This window comes from Pteropus medius, unplaced genomic scaffold (genome assembly GCF_902729225.1).
Source record: "Pteropus medius unplaced genomic scaffold, Ma_sr-lr_union100, whole genome shotgun sequence".
Lineage (NCBI taxonomy): Eukaryota > Metazoa > Chordata > Mammalia > Chiroptera > Pteropodidae > Pteropus > Pteropus medius.
In genome coordinates, this window is record NW_024353517.1 from 2,072,947 (window position 1) to 2,095,110 (window position 22,164).

The 22,164-nt window shown below is 33.8% G+C and overlaps 1 protein-coding gene and 1 pseudogene across 1 annotated transcript in view; both read left to right on the plus strand.

The window, feature by feature from the left end:
* Window positions 1–22,164, plus strand: part of YEATS2 (YEATS domain containing 2) — an 84,274-nt gene that overhangs the window by 26,810 nt on the left and 35,300 nt on the right. The window contains 9 exon segments of the mRNA XM_039850551.1: window positions 4,296–4,457; window positions 8,312–8,423; window positions 12,408–12,452; window positions 14,680–14,860; window positions 16,196–16,435; window positions 17,907–18,065; window positions 19,538–19,641; window positions 21,181–21,288; window positions 21,836–22,018. Coding sequence (XP_039706485.1) covers window positions 4,296–4,457; window positions 8,312–8,423; window positions 12,408–12,452; window positions 14,680–14,860; window positions 16,196–16,435; window positions 17,907–18,065; window positions 19,538–19,641; window positions 21,181–21,288; window positions 21,836–22,018 — 1,294 coding nt within the window.
* On the plus strand, window positions 5,405–5,522 carry LOC120593124 (uncharacterized; annotated as a pseudogene).

Below are 22,164 nucleotides of genomic sequence, written 5' to 3' on the forward strand. Positions count from 1 at the left end.
AGTTTAATAGTTAATAAGAGAGCTTGGCAAGGTTATTGAATACAGAAGTCATTTGTTTCTGTATGACAGGCACAAACTTAGTAAACATTTTAGAAAGATATATTCACTACAGCAATAAAAGATAATAAACAAAAGTCATGGTCTTTCATGAAGAATTGTGAAAACTTTATAAAAGACATGAAAGAACTAGGTAGAGCAGTGTACCATGTTCATGGATAGGAAGGCTTATTATTATAAAGATGTCACTTCTCTTCAATCTGATACGTGGATATTCTGATTAAAATCCCAACAGGTTCATGAAATCCACAGGCTGATTTTTATATTGGAAGAGCAAAGAGTCAAGACTTGTCAAGAACACTGCTCAAGAACAACTAGGTTAGGCAACTAGGCCCACTGCCTTACTAAGGATAACTATCGGCATAGATGACTGTATAGAAGGCCATGACTGTATTTTTCAATAGAATGTAATAAGAGGGCCTCATGAAATAAAGACAGAACTACAAAAAGAAGGGCTAAAGATGCTAGTTTTTTACCATGGTCAGGACTTAAGAGAATGGCTTGTTTTGGCTTTCAGAAGACCAACCCATTTGTAACCTTGCAGCAATGAATAGGAACCAGAGAGTCCAAAGTTCTAGCACTCTGAAACCTCATGAAATCAGCCCAAAGGCTAATGGTTCCCTAACCCAACTTTTTTTTTTAATTGCATGGTGATAATCAGAAAACAAAACAAACTTTAAGGCAGTGCTCCCTAGACCAAATACATGTTTAAAAGAAAAGGATTAACTACAATAACTCACTTTGGTGATAGGTGATACAGCTGTTAAGTTTTGCTGAAATTTTAATTTTGTAATTAAACATTTTTCAGCTTTATTGAAGTATATTTGACAAAAGTGTAAGATACTTAAAGTGTACATTGTGATGATTTGATATATGTATACATTTTGAAAGGACTTTTCTCATCAAATTAATTCAGATACCCATCATCACCTCACATATTTATCATTATTTTGAGTGAGAAACTTTCTTTTCTCAGCAAGTTTCAGTTGTACGATAATGATGTTATGAACTATATTCATCATGTTATGCATTAAATCCATAGACCTCATTTATTTTATAGCTGAAAGAACCCTTTTACCAACCTCTCTCTATTTCCTTCAATCCTCAACCCCTGGCAACCATTTTTCTACTGTTTCTATTTGACTTTTTTTAAGATTCTACATATAATTGATACCATGTAGTATTTGTCTTTCTCACTTTGGCTTATTTCACTTAGCATAATGCCCTCATGGTCTATCCATATTGTCACAAATACAGGATTTCCTTCTTTCTTGTGGCTGAATATATATAAAAGTATATATTCATCACATCTTCTTTATCCATTCATCTGTTGATGCACATTTAGGTTTCCGCATCTTGGCTATTATAAATAATGCTGCATTAAACATGGAAGTACAGATATCTCTTCAGTTTCCTGTTTTCATTGTCTTTGCATATATACACAAAAATGAGGTAGTTCTCTATTTTTAAGTTTTTGAGGAACCTCCATACTATTTTCCATAGTGGCTGCAATAATTTACATTCCCACCAACAATGCACAACAGTTCTCTTTTCTCCATGTTCTTCCTAATTCTTGTTATTTCTTGTATTTTTGATGATAGCCATTCTAAAAGGTGTGAGGTGATAATGCATCGTGCTTTCAATTTGCTTTTCCATGATGATTAGTGGCGTTGAACATCTTTTCATGAGCCTGTTGACCATTTGTATGTCTTCTTTGAAAAAATGTTAATTCAGTTCTACCCATTTTTAAATTGGATTTTTTTTCTTGCTGTTGAATTGTGTGAGTTCTTTACTTATTTTGAATATTAACCACTTACTAGATATATGATTTGCAGGTATTTTTTCCCATTCCATAGGTGGCCTTTTCATTCTTTTGATGATTTTCTTTCCCATGCAGAAACTTTTTTAGTCTGATGTAGACCCACTTGTTTATTTTTGCTTTTAGTGTTAAATCCAAAAAGTCATTTCCTAGGAGTTTACATTTAGTGTTTTATTTTAGGAGTTTTATAGCTTCAGGTCTTTAAGTCATTAATCCAATTTGAGTTGATTTTGGTGTGTGTTGAAAATAGATTTTCATTCTTTCGCATATGGCTGCCTTTTTTTCCAAGACCGTTTATTGAGACTGTCCTTTCCCCATTGTATATCTTAGCTCTTTTGTCATAAATTAATTGACCATATATGCATGGCTTTATTTCTGGGCTCTGTTCTGTTCCATTGATCAGTATCTGTTTTTATGCCAGTATTATACTGTTTTGATTACTATAGCTTTGTACCATAGTTTGAAATCAGTCAGTGGAATGCCTCCAGCTTTCTTCTTTCTCAAGATTGCTTTGGCTAATGGAGGTCTTTTGTGGTTCCATACAGATTTTAGGATTGTTTTGACTATTTCTGTGAAAAACATTATTGGAATTTTGATAAAGATTGCATTGAATCTGTAGATCACTTTGGGTAGTGTGGACATTTTAACAATATTTTTCCAATCCATGAGCATGAAATATCTTTTCATTTATTTGTATGTTCAATTTCTTTTATCAATATCTTATAGTTTTCACTGTACAGGTCTCTCACCACCTTGGTCAAAATTTATTGCTAAATATTTTATTGTTTTTGATGCTGTTGTAAATGGAATTGTCTCAATTTCTCATTCTGATAGATTATTGTTAGTGTATAGAATCACAAGTGATTTTTTATGTTAATTTTTTTATGTTAACTTTACTGAATTCACTTGTTTTGATAGTTTTGGGGTAGTCTTTAGTGTTTTCTATATATAATATCATGTTATATGCAAATGGAGACAGTTTTATTTCTTCCTTTCTGATTTGGATGCCTTTTATTTCTTTTTCTTGCCTAGTTCCTCTGTCTAGGACTTCTAGTACTATGTTGAACAAAAGTGATGAGAGTGGGCATCCTTGTCTTGTTCTTGATCTTAGAGGAAAGCTTTTAGTTTTTCACCGTTGAGTATATTAGCTGTGGGCTTGTTGTATATGGACTTTATTGTGTTGAGTTATTCTGTCCACCTGTTTACTGGGAATTTTTATCATGAATGGATGTTGAATTTTGTTAAATGCTTTTTCTGCGTCTATTGAGATGATCATAAGGTTTTTATTCTTCATTTAATTAATGTAGCATATAACACTGATTGATTTGCAGATTTCAAGCTATCCTTGCCTGCACGGAATAAATCCTACTTGATCAGAATGTATGATCCTTTTAATATAGTGTTGCATTTTGTTTGTTAATATTTGGTTGAGGATTTTGCATCAGTGTTTACCAGGGATATTGTCCTGTAATTTTCTTTTCGTGTAGTGTCCTCGTTTAGCTTTGATATCAGGGTAAGACTGGCTTCATAAAATGTGTTTGTAAGTGTTCCCTCCTCATCTATTTTTGGAAGAGTTTGAGAAGTATTATCAGTTATTCCTTAAATGTTTAGTAAAATTCTTTAAGCCATTTGGTCCTGGAATTTTTTTTATTGGGTAGTTTTGATTACCAGTTCAATCTTCTTACCGTTCCAATTTTCTGTTTCTTACCGTTCCAATTTTCTGTTTCTTACCGTTCCAATTTTCTATTTCTTCATGATTCAGTCTTGGTTTGTTTCTAGGAATTTATTCATTTCTTCTAGGTTGCCCAATTTGTTGACATTTAATTGTTCTTAGTCTCTTATCCGTTTTATTTGTGTGGTATCAGCTGTAGCATCTCCTCTTTCATTTATAATTTTATTTATTTGAGTTGTCTCTTTTTCCTTGGTAATTATAGCTAAAGGTTTTTCTATTTTGTTTATCTTTTCAAAAAATGAACTCTTAGTTTCTTTGATCTTTTTTATTGTCACTTTAGTCTCCATTTTCACTCAGTTCTTTGTTATTTCTTCCTTCCTACTAACTTTGGTCTAGATTGTTTCTCTGGATCTTTGGAGTGTAAAGTTAGGTTATTTATTTGAGATCTTTCTTTTTTCTTAATGTAGGCATTTATTGCTATAAACTTCCTTAGAACTGCTTTTGCCGTATGCCTTAAGTTTTGGTGTGTTGTAGTTCTATTTTCAATTGTGTCAAGATTTTTTTATTTCTTTTGATTTCTTCTTTGACTCGTTAGTGGTTCAGTAGCATGTTGTTTAATCTCCACATATTTATAAATTTTCCAGTTTTCTTTTATAATTGATTTTTAATCTCGTTATAAGTAATAGTTAATTGTTTTGTTAGGTTTTTGAAGGAAAAAATAATTCTAGTTCCTTCCTTCTCCTCTAGGTATATACCTCCCGATAAAAGAGAAGAAAATGACCAATCAACCCATAAGTGGATGGTGTATGTTCGAGGATCTCGTAGAGAACCCAGCATTAATCATTTTGTCAAGAAAGTTTGGTTCTTTCTTCATCCCAGCTATAAACCAAATGACCTTGTGGAAGTTAGGTAAGCACACTTGAGTGATTTAACCTAAGAAGTACAGATTTATTGAAGTGGAAAAGGCGATTTAACTTGAAAACACTCCCTTGAAATTCTTGTATTGTTAATAATTTACTCAGCTTTAGCTTTTAGTCACAATGTAGTTTTAGCTGTGGTTCCCACTTGCAGATAACTCTCTCACTGAACAGGCATTGTCCTCTTGTCAGATTGTTACCGTACAACTTATTTTCGCTGGTTCTGTTCTCTGGAAATAAGAATTAAACATAGGATTTTAACATTATAGAAATATTTAATGTTGAAAGTTCTTCATGATCTTACCCTCTCAGAAGTAACCCCAATGATATTTTTCTTACATATATTAATCTAGTATAGTTGCTATTTGTTTCTATTATTTCACAAAGATAGGATAATATTATATATACTGTTCTGAACTTTGTTTCATTTAGGTGTAGTCTTTATATCTTTATATGATATTACATAGCACATATACATTCATTGTATGAATATATCGTAGGAATAGTTGTGGTTTATTATCAGTGAAATCTCCTACATCCTCAGCTCTCTTCAGAACATGCCCTCTACTCCTGAGTCTTAAACAAAACGTGGCTATCTCCTAAGAACACTACTTCTCCTGAGAACAACTTAGAAGTGGCAGCTGTTTGTTTCTCTCTGATACCCCATGTACCACTGGGTCTAGGAGTGGGGTTTGTGTCTTCTTGTTCACATTTGTGGCTTTCATATCACTTTTTCCCTCCTCCTTAAAAAAACCTCCACTTTTTTGAAGCATCCTATGACCTGCTGCTCTTCCTCGTTGCAGGCATCTACTAATTTTCCAGTCACTCCCCTCTTTCAAAAACAGTTTTAGTATCTAGTATACCAATTTTCTCTCTACCAGTTCTCTTGCCATTATTCTTAAGGACTTTGATATGCATATAGACAATTCATAAAAAACCCTGAACGGCCATGCCGCCCTGAACGTGCCTGATCTCGTCTGATCTCGGAAGCTAAGCAGGGTCGGGCCTGGTTAGTACTTGGATGGGAGACCCCCTCGGAATACCAGGTGCTGTAAGCGTTAAAAACAAACAAACAAACAAACAAACAAACAAAAAACCCTGATCTCTCACTTCATCTTCTTGTTGTCCGTCTTCTTCACATACTAATGAATGCACGCACATGTGCGTATATATACACAAACATGCAGTGTAGCTATCTTTCTAAAGGTCTGCCCTTTATCCTTCAGGACATAACTCAGAGATTACTTCCTCAGTAAATCCTTCTTTGCCCTACTCTCTTCCAGAGGTTAAATTACAGTAAATGATTATTTATTTGAATTCTTAGCATATTAACAATGTTTTGTAGTTTGAGATAGCTTATAGAGTGACAGTATTTTCTGAGTTTAGATATCCTGACTCCAAATTAGCCCAGTGTTTTAATACAGATATTTTAGTAAGTTCAGTGAAAAACAGATGAGTTTAAAAAGTTCTGTCTATAAAAATATAAATAATAAAAAGAATATGTTTCACTGTCCAGATCAGCAAGAAATTTCTCTGTATGGTAAAAAATAAGCACAGTCTTAGTAAAATATTTTATTTATTATAAATCATTTGAATTGGTTAAGATGTATCAGCCATATTTATTATTGATGATAATACCGAATATACCAAAAATGAGGTTAAAACTGTATTACATTAAACCTTTAATACTTATTGATGCAAGCTAATGCCTGTTTTATTTCTCATTTCTCACTCCAAGAATTGGAATTTGTGAAATGCTAATTTCTTTAAGTTGTATAAAAGTATCATGCAGTAATATGTGAAATTGTATTTACTAAGAAATCTCTGTTTATCTGGAGGTAAAGGTGTGGCAAATCACACAACAGGATATGTTACCACGGAATCTGAGGAAATCCGAGAAGAAGATCATAGAATAACTCCTTCTCAAATTTCTCTTTCATCTTATCCATTTGGAGTATCTTTTGTTTATAGTAAATGAACTCTGCTTTGTGAAATTTATGTGGTTTCACATAATCGAAATAGCTTCCTTTATGCCATTTGTCTTCCCTGGTAGGAGTCCTTCCTGTCCATTCTCTAGAGTTTAGCCTATGTGCATAATTTGGGGAATACAGCTAATTTACTATATCCATTGTAAGAGAAATTCAGCATACTAACAGTGTAATTGCTGCATATTGCAAAATAAATTTAGGCTATTTAGCTTTATTGAAATCTAAATAAACAAACATCAATTGCATTTCTTTTGATTATTTTTTTTTAAGTACACCATGCCTGTGGGCCCCACTGTATCTCTGGCTTTGGATCCCTTTTAGAACTACTATCATACATCAGTCTTCTCATTTGACCTCAAGCCTATCTTTTGGTTTATGCCACATCATGGCTACATTTCTGACTAATTCAACTGGTGTTCAACTGGTTTCTTCCATCTAGGCACTCTAGTTTTCTTTGTTTTCTTTACTCTTTGTTTTATAATATAGCTGTAGCTTTCTCTCTTTTCCAGGGTACTCTCAGACATAGGGAATTTTTTTTTTTGTCTTGGGCTCTTCCGGTAACCTGTGGCTCTGTGCTTGATAATTCAGGTCTGTTGTTAGACTCCTCTCAGGTCGTATTTTTAGACTCTGCTCTTACTGAATTCATGTCCCTCCTTAGTTTTCCACAAGCACATCTCACTGAAAGTTCCCTTCTCTCTACAATCTTGGCCTCTTCTCTCATTACAGTAACTCTAAGCCAGTGATTCATAATGAACATTTTCATTTAAAATCATTCTTTCTTTCCCCCATTAACTTAAACCATATTATTTTCGAGTACTTGAAAGTCTCTCAATTAAATTTTTAAGTTTTTTGTTATGGAAAACTCCAAACATATACAAAAGTAGACTATATAGAATCCTAATGTACCCAACACTAATTATTAAGTTTGCCAGTCTCTTTTTTCATCAATTTTTTTTTTCTTTCCTTCACAAATTATGCTTTGACTGAAAAGTCTGTAGTCCAGTTGGCATTCACACATGTTCCTTTCCATTCACTAAAATCATAGTCACTATTTGGGGAAGATCATATTGTAAACATATGATCTTATAAATCCTCTTAACAGACAGTTTCAGATAAATTGTCACTTTTCAAGAACCAAATGATTTCACTCATACATGGGATATAAAACAGCAATAAACAAATAAACAAAACAAACAAACTCATAGACACAGACAACAGAAGGGTGATTTCCAGAGGGGAAGGGGGGTGGGAGGAAGATGAAGAAGGTAAAGGGTCAAATATATGGAGACAGGAGGAGACTAGACTTTTGGGTGGTGAACACACCATGCTATATACAGGTGATGTATTATAGAATTGTGCACTTGAAACTTATATAATGTTATTAATGTCACTCCAATAAATTTATTTAAAAAAAAATAAAATAAAATAAATTGTCACTTTCAGATTGAGTAGTCATGATTTATTTTGTTTTTGCCAGAGTGGAGGAATAAATATGTATGTCTAGGGTAGGGAACATAATACCTCCCAGTCTGTGTCTTCCTAATAGCATGTAAGGACTCTGACTCTAATGTTGTAACATCCATCACATCACCTTAGTTCTCTGTCTGTGAAAATAATGACATTGGATTATATGGTATAAGTGTCTTTGTTCTAAGTATTCAGTAATTGAAGGTTTGAGTTGAATTTTTCTTTTATAATTTAGCATTTTAGTGTAATTCATATTGATTTAGCTTCAAATGAGGAAATGTAAAATGATTGTCAAAAGGATGTGAATTTCTCACTTATCCATTATGAGAAAATTTTTCCTTCTTAGAATGATTACATGTGGATTAATATGTTAATAAATGCTGTTCCCTAGAGAACCCCCTTTTCACCTGACCAGAAGAGGCTGGGGTGAGTTTCCCGTCAGAGTTCAAGTTCACTTTAAGGACAGCCAGAACAAGAGGATAGATATCATACATAACCTGAAGGTATTGTAACAAAACATTGCTCCCTGGAAATGAAGTTATCTCTTTTCACCCGGTACATAGGCCTTCTGAGAGGAGTGGCCAAGGATAGGGATCGGGATAAACCTTTTTGAGTGTGTTCTGCTTACCGCTGTAGCACTCTTGTCTTCTGAAGGTTAGAGAAGGTGTCGCTTTACAGTTGAATGTATATTCTTTAAAAAGATGAACTGGTCATATAATCAGAGGACTTGAATTTCTGACTAGAGCTTACTGTTATTATGTTCCCTGGGGTTAATCTTTTTTTAAAAACATCTACTTACTTTTCTTTAAAATGAGGCAAATTCTGCAGGTCCTTAAATAACATTGTTTTGTTCATTATTATTTCGTTATGTCAATGAGATACCATAGGAACTTAACTCTTGTTTCTATCAATTAGCCTATTACAGTTGAATTGATTTCGTTTTACTAAGTTTCACTTAAAGTTGTATAACCTGTCAATAATTTTAAGAGAGGAATTACTGTAATAAGACTTGTCTGTCATAAGAGTAAAGAATATGTTTATGTCCTAAGGATAATGATAGAAGTGAATATGTTTTAGAAAATATAAAATACTATACAAGATTGTAAAATTATTGATTTGTATTGTAAGAAATCCTTTGCTGATATATCCACATGATTTGTTTTGCAGCCATTATAAATTATATTTTACAAAGTATTTTCTGTACATGGGGGGAAACTGCCTTTATATAGTAAGTGAAAAGAGTATAAAACTATATGTATAGTATGAGGTCAACCGTGATTTTAAATAGAGGGAAAAAAACAAAAGAAATACCAAAATGTTAGAGTATGTAACTGAAGTAATGATATTGTGGGATATTTTCCCTGCCCTTTTTTTTTCCTATGTGTGTTTTTAAAAATATTTTTTCCAAATTTATATAATCATATTTAACTTTTATAGTTGGAAGTCCATTTTCTAATGTTCCCCAGGCCCTTTCTTACGTACATTTTCTATACATACGATATAACCCCAATATTGAACTTCCCCCAAAGCACCCTTACTTTGTGGTTTGTCACACTCTTCACATTAATGACTCCCAAAATGGAACTAAGTGAATCAGAGTACATCTGCAGAATTCTGTTTTTTTCCCTTTGTTCTGCAAATGTACCTTTTCAATCTGAAGGCATGCTGAAATTTGCCCTCCATTGGTGATAGCACTTTTAACTTCATGTTTAAAGTTTTTTCTAGAGATTACTGTAAAACTAGGTTGCCTTATAACCTCAGAGAAGAACTCAAACCAAATAAAGAACATACAGCCACTTTGGTCAGAGGGACAGGATATGGTCCCACTTAGAGGAAGTCCTAAATTGTTTTGCTTTCCTTTTATCTTATTTTAAGTAACACACATACCATCTTATATTGCACTGGGCCCAGCCCTAATCCCTAAAATAAAGGGAATTGTTTACATGATTTTCATACATATTGTATTGTCCAGTATCATTTAGTTCCTGGTGGAAGATTGAGACGCAGTATCTTTTTTCCGGCTTTATTGAAATATAATAGACAATTAGTTGTTCGTATTTACATTGTACAATACAATGAGGGCTTTTTTTTTTTCAATTATAGTTGGCATACAATAATATACCAGTTTCAGTTGTAGGAGCATAGTGATCATGAGACACAGTGTTTTAAAAAGACAGTATTTAAAGCATTTCTCGTTAAGTTTTTTGGAGAACTTGGTTTTTCTATTTTTTTATGTATTGATTGGCCTTGAGACCTTAAACACCTATATTGTGACTATGTAATCTTTATTTGTATGGAGTATCATTTTCTCTGTTATTTCTGTGTTAACTCGCAGAGCCATCTTTGATTCTTTCCTCTTTCTTCTAAATATTCATTTATGCAAACCGTTATTCTTTCTTCATAATCTTTCTTATATTCTACCCTTCACCCTTTCCACTCTTGCTAGGCTATTATTCTACTCTGTCCTTTGATTAGCTTTTTTAATCTATCTCCTCTCCCCTCAGTCCATTCTGCACATCACCATCAGATAGTCTTCCTACACTAGGAGAATCACTGTGCTAGTCCTCTCTGAGAAAACTTGATTGAATTCCTGTAGTTCAAGTTCAAACTCCCCTTCCTACTATTCAGGCTCTTCACATTTCGACTCAACATACTTCCCCTAAATTATCTCACACTAATCTCCTGCACGAACATCCTAGCCAGCCAGGTCAGTCTGTTCATGTCCAGGAAATGCCTTGGGCCTTCTTCTCTTGCGTTTTCTTTCATGCTCTTCCCCTTCTCAAATGCTTGTTTGAATTCTTTCCATTCTTCAAGTTTCTAGAACATTTCCTGGCTATTTAAGCCCATACTGATTTCTCTGAATTCTGTGGTACATAACGATCTATGTTTGATACTATAATAATTACCTTAAATACTAAATACTTCCTTAGAGTTACATAAAATTTAAAGTTCCCAAAATGTATGAAATTCCTGTATTCTGCGTCCTTTACAGGTGTAATCTAACCTTAGCCATTACCATGGAGCACAGTAATTCCCAAAACAATCCGTTTATCTATTTAGTGAATAAACTTTTGGAAGATTCTTTCATAAATTTACCTAAAACTGCTTTTTTTTTTTTTTTAAACCTTGATCTCACTTGGTTTTGTTTGATTTCTGGAATAGCACAGAACAGGACTTGGTTTTGTTTTGTTAAGACCCTAAAAATGTTTAACGATAGACTTCATGTTTCTCTTTAAATCTTTTCTTATCTAGGCAAAACCTATTTTTGTAACATTTCTTGTATGCTATGCTTTCCTCTTCCTCTTGCCATTTTAGTAACAGTTCTGTTTTATCAATGTCTCTTAAAATGTGGTCTCAAGAATGAAACATAGACCAGTGCAGATTACAGAGAGACTATTATTTCTCTGCTCTGGAGAATATGAAAATGGATGTAGCCTAAAGTTACCCATATCTTTTTACCAGGTTGGTTAAGGTTTAAGTTTGATAACTTCAGATCTCTTTCATATAACCACCATGAATTCCCCCTGCATTGCGTTTTCTGTTATAAACCCTAGATCTCATTATTGAGTTGTTTTCTCTGTTGACTGCTAGGGAACTCAGCCAGACTTGAATTCTACCTCTTTTAAATCTTTAGAGTTTGCTATTTACTAATCTAACACTGGCTTCACATTTTCCCCTCCATCTTTCCTTTCCTTTCTACCTAACTTAATCATTTTCCCTGTAGATCTTACTGTGCAATGTTTATATTAATAAGCTGCCACAATTTCTTTATTTAAAATGATAAATTAAAATACAAGAATAAGAACTTAGCCTATTTGTATGTAATTGTAAACTTTTTTATTTATATTATTAACATTCCCTCAGTTCATATGCTGTTTTCTTCTTTAAAATATATCATCCATGATGCTAATGTATTGGGAGTGGATTAGCATTGCCTATATTGCCTAAATTTTCATTTATTTTTTCAAAAGTGCTTAGTAATTATGCCCTAAGGTTATAATTGGGTCATCACACTGCTTGTGTGTTTTTATAGCCTGTCTTTTAAAATACTTTTTCATAGTCTGTGTAACTATCATCTAAGTGACTGCATAATACTTCACAAATCGATGGTTCTTAGTTTACTTAAGCATTCTCTTTTGTTGGCTGTTTATGTTGTTTTCAGTTTGTCCTTAGAGATAATGCTGCAGTAAACATCTTTTTCTATAAAATTTCCTCCATTTTTAGATTGTCCTTAGGTGGTTAGAAGTATATAATCTATATTCAATGTATAATTACTGCCTGTTTGCCTGAGGTGGTTTTTATTAATTTTACTTAACTTTTCCCCCAGAAAATGAACTGTTTTTGTTGAGATGATGAACTGTTAACATTATGAAAAGTAGATCCTGTGGTATGAAGACATGTGGTGAAAGGGGCTTTAGATAAGATTGTATCCTAAGATTTATAAGTAAGTACAGTGAAACTTAATGCTTCCTTTTGTCTTTCAATAGCTGGATAGAACTTATACTGGCTTGCAGACTCTTGGAGCAGAGACGGTAGGTTTTTTCCCTAGAGTGTTGTTTGGGAACAAGTAGATTGAAAATTGATCTTCCATTTTAATTAGGAAAAAAATGAGTGCTAAATTTTTTAAAAGTTTATCTCCCCCCCTTTTTTTTCTTTTTTTCAAAATTATGATAAAATACACATAAAATTTACCATTTTAACTTTTTAAGTATACAGTTTAGTAGCATTAAATATACTCACATTTTTTGCAGCCATCACTACCATCTATCTCTAGAACTTTTATCATCTTAGAAAACTGAAACTGTAACCATTTACAATAAACCTCCATTCCCCTCTTCCCCTGGCCCCTGGCAACCACCCTTCTAGTTTCTGTCTATGAATTTGACTACTCTAGGTACAATATAAGTGGAATCATATAGTGTTTGTTTTTTTTGTGACTGCCATATTTTACTTAGCATAAATGTTCTCAAGTTCATTTGTGTCATAGCATGCATTAGAATTTCCTTCCTAAAAAAGGCAGAATAATATTGCATTGTATAGATATACCACATTTTGTTTATCCATTTATCCGTCAGCGAACCCTTGAGTTGCTTACATCTTATGGCTACTGTGAATAATACTGCTAAGCACGTGTGTCTGTCTGTTTGAGTTCCTGCGTTCAGTTTTTTTGGGTATGTACCCAGGAGTGGAATTGCTGGATAATTTGGTAATTCTATTTTTAATTTTCTGAGGAACCGCCACACTATTTTCTATAACAGCTGCACCATTTTATATTCCTACCAACAATGCACAAGCCTTTCAATTTCTCTACATCTTCTCCAACACTTGTTGTTTTCTTTCTTTTCTTTTTTTTTTTTTTTTTTTTTTTTTTTTTTTTTTTTTTTTTTTGATAATAGCCAGGCTAATGGGTATGAGGTAGTATTTCATTGTGGTTTGGGTTTGCATTTTCCTAATGATTATTGATGTTGAACATCTTTTCATGTGTTTATTGGCCATTTATATATCTTCTTTGTAGAACTGTCTATTCAAACCCCTTTTTTTGCCCACTTTTGAATTGGGTTGTTTGTTTTTATGTTGTTAAGTTTTAGATTTCTCTCCATATTTCAGTATTAGTTTGCAGATATTTTATTCCATTCTGTTGGGTTACCTTTTCATTCTGTTCATTGTGTTCTTTGATGCACAGAAGTTTTAAATTTTAATGTGGTCCAGTTTATTTTTTTCTTTTGTTGCCTGTGCTTTTTGTGTCATATCCAAGAAATCATTGCCAAATCCAGTGTCATGATGCTTTGCTCCTATATTTTCTTCTATGAGTTTTATTCCTTTGGGTCTTATGTTTAGGCTTTTGATCCATTTTGAGTTAATTTTTGTATATCTTTTATTCTAATGCATGTAGATATCCAGTTTCCCCAGCACCATTTGTTGAAAAGACTGTTCATTTCCCATTGAATAGTCTTAACTTTTGACCATATTCGTGAGGGTATATTCTATTCCAGTGGGCTGTATGTCTTTCTTGATGCCAGTACCACACTGGTTTAATTGCTATAGCTTTGTAATAGTAAGTTTTGAAGTCAGGAAGTGTGAGACCTCCAACTTTGTTTCCCCTTCTCCTTCCCCTCCCCTCCTCTTGTATGCATGATATATCAGCAGTAGTCATTAGAATTAGCTAGTTAAACCATACTCTGTTTAGGTACATGTATCTGTGTTATACCAGAAGATATTTATTGAGTACATACTATATACTAGGCATTGATCCAGGTACTGGGGATACAGAAATAAACAAGATAGCTATTACTCTCAAGGAGTTATATTCTTGGTTGTGTTGAGAATGAGAAGATATAGAGTAAATATAAAAGCAGATAAGATAATTTCACTTAAAAGTAAGTGCTATCAAGAAGAGAGGAGCTGGGGGTCAAAGAGTTGCTTTAGCTAGGTTGGTTAGGGAAGGCCTTTCTGGGAAGGTAACATTTGATTGAGGCCTAGTGATGAGAAAGAGGCAGTCATACAAAGATTTGTAGGAAGAGCGTTCTAAAGCGTAGAAACAACAATGGAAAGGCCCCAATTTTATGTTTGGTTTCACTAAATTATCTATTTGTTAAGCCAGACTAGATTACATTCTAAGATAAATCTTTAGTTCTTGAGATTGAGATTGCCTTTATGATTAGAAATCATTTCTTAGAGTACCACATTCTTAGATAGGTTTGGGGCTTTCTGTGACATTGATGATGGATTCATGAACCCAATTGTTGCCCAATTGTGTAGGTAGTGGATGTTGAGCTCCATCGTCATTCTCTTGGAGAAGATTCCATTTATGCTCAGTCCTCTGAGTCAGATGTCTCTGATGCCCCACCATCTTTGCCTTTGACCATTCCAGCCCCAGTGAAAGCTTCCTCACCAATAAAGCAGTCACATGAGCCAGTACCTGATACCTCTGTGGAGAAAGGTAATATATTTACCTTTGGATGGAAATGCCTTTTTTCTTATATGGAGGAGTCATTCTGGGGAATTCCTTTCTCATTTGCATAGCATGATATTGAACTGCTACCCTCAGAGACTTATTAGAGTATATAGAAATAAGTAGGCATGCTGCCTCTACTACACAGGCCTATTACGAAAATACTCAAATGCTTACTCTTCTCAGAAAATGTTTTTCATGAAGCTCTACTGACATTTGTAGTACACAAAACTCACTAAAAAGCAATGAATTTTTATTCTTTGCTGTTTATAGTGGTTTCTTCTAATGTTACAGGAGAACTTTCTGGTTCAGTCCCCAATTATATAAACAAGAAATTTTAATATTAAGTATGTAATCTTATGTCAAATATAAGATTCATGATCAACAAATGTTTACATATTTAAGTGTTTACTTATAACATATATAAAAGATATAAAATTGATTCTAAATGATGTTAGGTTAATCTATAAATGTATATTTTCATATGTTAATATTTTAATTCTTTTATGAAATATCAGCTTTATTCCTCTTTAAATTTCAGTTACATCTTCTTTATGGGCATTTATTAAGATAGGACATTATTAGATTTGGTGAATGCTTTCTTTCGAGTTTTTTCTCCTGCAATTTAAAGAGTTTTTCAATTCATACATAAAAAAATGGGAGAACATGATGTACTTGTGTACTTTTTATATATGGTTTATAGTTAATATGTTTTCTATTTTTTGAGAGAAGCATTTTTTTAAAATGTGATTTTAGGCTTATTTACATTTGTTAAAAAACAAGACAACAGGCCCCAAATGGAGTCTCTTATGCTAAGCCCATATCATGAAATTGAGATTTAATTATAGTTTTGGCCTCTCCCAAAAATAGAATTTTAAACCAGTCAATCAGCAGTTGCCTGGTCAGCACTAGTTAGGTTATCTGCCTGACAGGCCCCTGTCATTCCCTAAAGGAAGGTGACCTTGTCACAACCGGTTTGTTTTTTGCTAGTATAACTTCCTTGTTCCCATTCCCTTCTGCTTATAAAAGTCTTTGGGAGCTCCCTTCTCTCTGCTAGATTAGATGCTGCTTGATTTGTGAATCATTGAATAAAGCCAATAAAATCTTTAAAATTTACGCAGTTGAACTTTGTTTCTTAACACATCTCACTCAAAAATGAATAAGGTATAATAAATACATGAGTTGTTTATTTTACTACTAGTAAATGGTTTAAATCGTTGTTGAAATAAGAGATTTTTGTTTTCATTCTTTTCCCACAATGGTAAGGCTTTATTATTTCAAAGTAATTGATGATTTATCATTTGCCTGTTTTCATTTCTGCAGGATTCACAGCCAACACTGAAGCTGAGAGACATACTACGTTTTATTCTTTGCCGTCTTCATTGGAACGAACACCCACCAAAATGACAACATCCCAGAAAGTTACCTTTTGTTCTCATGGCAATTCAGCTTTTCAGCCAATTGCATCAAGCTGCAAAATTGTACCACAAAGTCAGGTTCCTAATCCTGAATCACCGGGAAAATCCTTCCAGCCTATTACCATGAGCTGCAAGATTGTTTCAGGTATACAGATGACATGTGTGAAGTGGATGGGTGTAAAAATTATTGGATTGACAAAACAAAATACCGTGGCTTTAAAAATTTTTTTTTTTAGTTCTTCTAAGCAAGGATTTTGTTTATTTAACAAATGAGCTACTCACTTGATTAGCAAAGCCAAAGTGTCACAAGGCAAAAACAAAAATTATTCATATGAGCACATTTTTTGAATGAGGCAAGAAATGTTATTCAAAGCAGTCAAATTTTCATCTCCTAGAATCAGCACAGGTAAAATATGTGCTAAGATGTATGTTGAAACTAAGGTAGGAATTAACGTTTTGGGATTATATCTGGAAACTAGTGACTAGTAATAGAAAAAATTTAGAGGCCTTTTGGTTTGGAGTTGAAATATCTTTTATACCCACTAACCACATGAGAAAATTATTCATTTTTATTATCAGTAGGTAGTTTTGAGGCTTCATTTTCACTGAGGTTGAAGTGTCCATTGCCTCATGACAGTTTCACATTTATGTTAGGCAAACTTTCAGTAGGACTATACCTCATGGTTTTGACTGTACCACCTCAGAAAAGATATGGAAGAGAGTCAGTTAAAATATTTAGGCAGTGGCAGCCTTCTATATAATACTTAAATGAAAGAGAACAAAAAGGAGACTTTGGTGCTAAAAATAGAATACTAAGCAGAAATATGATCCTGGTCTTTAAAATTGGTGAAAAATAAAAAATGTATAGTTTTACCTACCAGTTAGAAGCATTTTGGAACTTGTTGCTTCAGAGATATAAGAGACTGCAAGTATAAATTGGTTTGAAGTTTAGAGAAATTCATGGATGACAAATTTGATCAGTAAAAGACAGTTGAGGGTGTTTAAAGGTACATCGATAACTTTTGAGAGTATTCTGTGGAAACACGAATCTCTGGATTGGCTGTGACATAGTATTGACAGACTTGTTTTGGGTGAGTGAATTTTATATTTTCTTGTTGGAAATTAATTGCAAATCAAGACTCCCGGTTTCTAAATCCAGCTGTTCACTTATTAATTTCCTCCCTAATTTTAATGTCTTCGCATATAACTAGTGCCATAACAACCTGCCTAAGTTGTTAAGAGATTTATTATGTAGGGATTCAACAGTTCCACACTGTTACATAAAGCACTTTAATGTGCCTACAGGGGACCTTGTTAAAATACAGATTTATATTCAGTGGGTTTGGGGTAAGACCTCAGAATTTGTTTCTAACAAGCTCCCGATGATGCCGATGCTGAAGCTGCTGGTCCATGGATAGGGCTGTAGAGAGTGAAACATGCTAATCCCTGGCCTCAGCTACACTGCTGCTGCAGCTGCAGTATGTGAAACATACAGTCTCATTCTCTTTTACTAACTTGTCACCTTTGTTTTGGAAGCCCTGCCCTTCTTCTATTATCTTCAGCATCCTATTAAATGGGTTGAAGATCTGGTTTTTTCCTCTTTTTAATTAACAAAGGTTCCCCTATATCGACTCCAAGTCCATCACCATTGCCTCGAACCCCAACATCCACTCCAGTCCATGTGAAGCAAGGCACTGCCAGCTCTGTTATTAGCAATCCTTACGTTATCATGGACAAGCCAGGGCAGGTTATTGGAGCCACAACTCCTACTACAGGTATGTGTTTGATCAATATTTATGCAATCCAAAATGTTTGATCTTTTTTAAAGATGAAATCATAGACTGACTTAATAGCCATATAACGAGAGAATGAAATCTCCATCTGTAAACAAGAGGAGGGAATATATAAGAGTAAGGCCAGTGCTGTTTCTCTGAAGGACAGTTTACTCTTTGTAAAAGTTATATTTTTAGAAATTTATTTAAATTTTCTTTTTAGTTCCTAAAGATTAAAAGTGAACTATAATTTTCTAAAAACAAAAAAAGTTGATTTTATTTCTTTTGGAAGACATTCTTTTTGGGCCTGCAAGCAATGTGTTTATTAACTTTTCCAAATTAAGCTGCGGTACAAGGATAGCTCTGTGAACTGTATATATTTCTCCCCAAATAAAAAAGTCATCTTTACTTTTATGTGAATAAGATAAGTTTTGCATGTGCAAGGAAAAGTGAACCCTACCACTATAAAAAGAAAACTCTACTAGGAAAAATAAGAAGGCTTTGGATTCACTGTGTTTATCATCATAATCTCAGTAACTACAGACTGCTTTTCAGGTTTTGTTTTTTTTTTTAATTACTTTAACTAACATTATTTCATTTATTCCCTTCAATTAAACTATTTAAACACATGCTCCTAAGTGTAAACTTTCCTGTAGCTTTCACTTCTAATTAAAAGAAATAGTGGAAAGAGTAAATAAGAGAGATGTTTTTATAAGGTAATGAGACTAATTCTTTTTCACGTATTTGATTTTAACACACATGAATGTGTGTTGGGTCTCTGTGTATTTTTTTGGAAAAGTTATGTCCATTACCAGTGATTATAATTATGGAATGCCTTTTAAAAATGCTGCTTTCTGAGATTACATAATAGCCTTTTGAATATACTTAGGGATGCCATATAGAGGTATCCTTTGAAGATGTTAAGTTTTAAGAATCAGCCAAAAGTCTTTGCAGACAGGTTTGGTAAATGGAATAGGTGATCAAATACCATTTTTGGTCTTGACTCATTTTTGACTCTACATAATGTGACTTATTTTTATCAGATCCTACAGGCAATTGTACACATGGGGTATAAAATGTTTAATGCTGGCAGCATTTTTATAACCTAGTGAATCTACTTTGAAGAAGCTAGCATTCACTTGAATGTATACATTTCGGCACATTGTTAAATAACTAATACCATTATGTTATAGTATCTCTTTTTATGTAAGTAGCAGAGTATGTAATGTCTACTTACTTATTCTATACGGCCTTACTAGCTTCTTGTCCCTTTTCAGATTAGTGAAGTGGTCAGCTTTGCAGGATGAATCCTTAAGTGTTTTTTCTAAATAATTTCAGGGTTGTAAGTTTTCAACCCTTAAAAATAAAAAATAAATAGTGGGGAAAAGGAGAGGGTGGTAGAAAATGCTTTAAAATTTCATTTTGTAAATTTTATTTTGTTTGTGCTTTGCCTTTAAATCCGCCTTGCCTAATAGGAAGTCCTACAAACAAGCTCTCTACTGCCTCTCAGGCTTCCCAAGGAGCAAGTTCCCCTATCCCTAAAATTCATGGAAGTAGTTTTGTAACATCTACTGTCAAGGTAACACTCTTATTGCATTATTGCACTTTGCTAGTTTTAAAGACAGTGTGTTCAGGTTCAACAAGAATTTTGTCAGTTGATAATGCAAATTTCATAAAGTAGAACCTTCAAGCTAATACGTATCTTGAAGATCATCTACTCCAGATTCCTCTACTTTACCCTAGTGTAGAAAATATTTCTCAGCTCTTTTGTCAATTGGTTACCCACTATTTGAAAACTTACTATGATAAGACAGCCTATTTTTAAAATAGCTTTGTTATAAATTTTTCCCTATAAAAATATTCAGTGGACATATTCCTTTTTCTTATATTTGCACCAACAAGGAATAATATATTTCCTTATTTCCTCTTCTACATGTCTGCCGTTTGGTTACTTGAAAATAATTCCTCTTTCACAATTTTTTTTTATTCTTCACGCTAATAAGTACTTTGAAATTTAGAACTCCAGATATAATATGAGTTGTTCAGATCAAAGAGATAGTCTTCTCACTCTATGGCAGAGACAGTCCTTGTTGTTTGGTTAGTTATTCAGTTTGTCACTATCATGGTTGCCTTGAGGCTCAAGTTTTTAGGTGTAAACTCCTGTTTGAGAATTCCTGAGAATTAAATGATCATCTCTTACATGATTAGTGCTAACACAACATTTCTTATATTTAAGCACTTAATGATGACGATATTGAATAGTTAGTTTCTTGGTCCAAGACAAGGCTTTTCTCTAAATTCATCGTAATCTGTGAGCACTCTTATGTGAATGCCTGAATTGTAATAATTCCCTTAAAGGTCTTAATTTTTTGCCATTCTGTTTTTTAATATTTGTTGGTGATCTTTTCATTACATAGTTAAGCAGGGTTCTGAACTTCGTTTCTTGCCCCCCAGACCTTTATTTATGGCAAATTACCTCTGAGATTTATATTTTGTATTTGAGAATTTGAGACAAGTGGCAGTGTTTCGAATGTTGACGACCTTCGTTGTCTTTGCTTTTGCTAATTGTTCAAGTTTTTTGTTGTTGTTGCTTTGTTTTTTAAATGCTGATTGAAAATCTTCCCCTTGTATCGTGGGTATCTATTCTGAGTATAGATAACAAATCAAGTTGTGAGTGCTATTAGAAGGGTGTATATCCTGAAACACTGTAACTACCTGTTTTATTCATTTATTTATTTAGTGCCTAGGCTCTAGGGATAAAAAAGATATAAAATGTAGTGCCATCCTTTAGTACCTTACCCTCTGGCAGGAGAGACTAGACACGGAAACCAACGGGTCAACTAGATATTAGAAATAGTTTGATAGGAGTCTTTCCAGCATACAGTGGGTCACAGAGGAGTAGGTTCTTGCTATGTTACAGGCTTCTTTACATTTGATTTCTAAAACAAAATTAAAATGCAAGTGTAGAGGCTTGGAAGACCTTATAATGTTTTGGTTTGGTTTTGGGTTGTCTGTGTTGCTAGAAAATGTCACAGGTTTTTATTAAATATAAGCAACTAGAGTATCTGAAAGCACTTGTTTTATTCTAATTGTACAATACGTATTTTCACTTACACAGCAGGAGGACTCTTTGTTTGCGTCTATGCCACCTCTTTGCCCAATTGGGAGTCACCCTAAGGTTCAGAGCCCTAAACCTATAACGGGAGGACTTGGAGCTTTCACAAAAGTGAGTGTTTATTAGGGGATTATCCCACGAGTCGATATAGTCTTATTACATAATTTTGTGTGTGTGTGTGTGTGTGTGTGTGTGTGTGTGTGTGTGTGTGTGTGTGTTTGTGTGTGGCATGTTGGAGTTGATTGACAGTATCCTACAATACATAACTTTTGAGGCTATTTCAATTCTAAGACCAGATCCTACTTCTGAGACATGGCTTCCATTTATTGTTTAGTGTCCACAGTGCACCCCTTAGAGTCCAGCAAGAACTTCAGAGAGCACAAATGGTGTGTGTTTCTCTCTGCTGCCATTTTACCAATATCTAAAACAAATGACTAGGTGGAGTTTGCAGATACACAGGATCAAGTCCAGATCCTCCTTTTGATCCCTTTAATAGCTATTATGGGCTATATATAAGCAGAATTTTTACCCTTCTGGTGAAGTCATTCTTTATAAACAAAGCTTCATTAATTTATTAATTCCTACAAACAATAGATTCAGATATTAGTAACTTTTTCATGGGATGTTTATTCAGTATCGTTATCATGTTTGTTGCAAGGTAATCATCAAACAGGAACCTGGTGAAGCCTCTCACGTGCCCACAACAGGAGCTGCCAGCCAGTCACCACTCCCTCAGTATGTGACTGTGAAAGGGGGTCACATGATAGCTGTATCCCCTCAAAAACAGGTCATAACTGCTGGAGAAGGGACTGCCCAGTCACCAAAGATTCAGCCCTCCAAGGTTTGTGTTGGGTAGGGATGGGGAGGTCAACAAGTAACGACCATTGATGTCTAAATAATTGGCAAGTGCTGAAAGGATCTAGGGTGACAGGGTTGCTGATCCCAGAAAATGCTGTAGAGAAAAGCCCTGTTGGAAAAGCAAGTCAA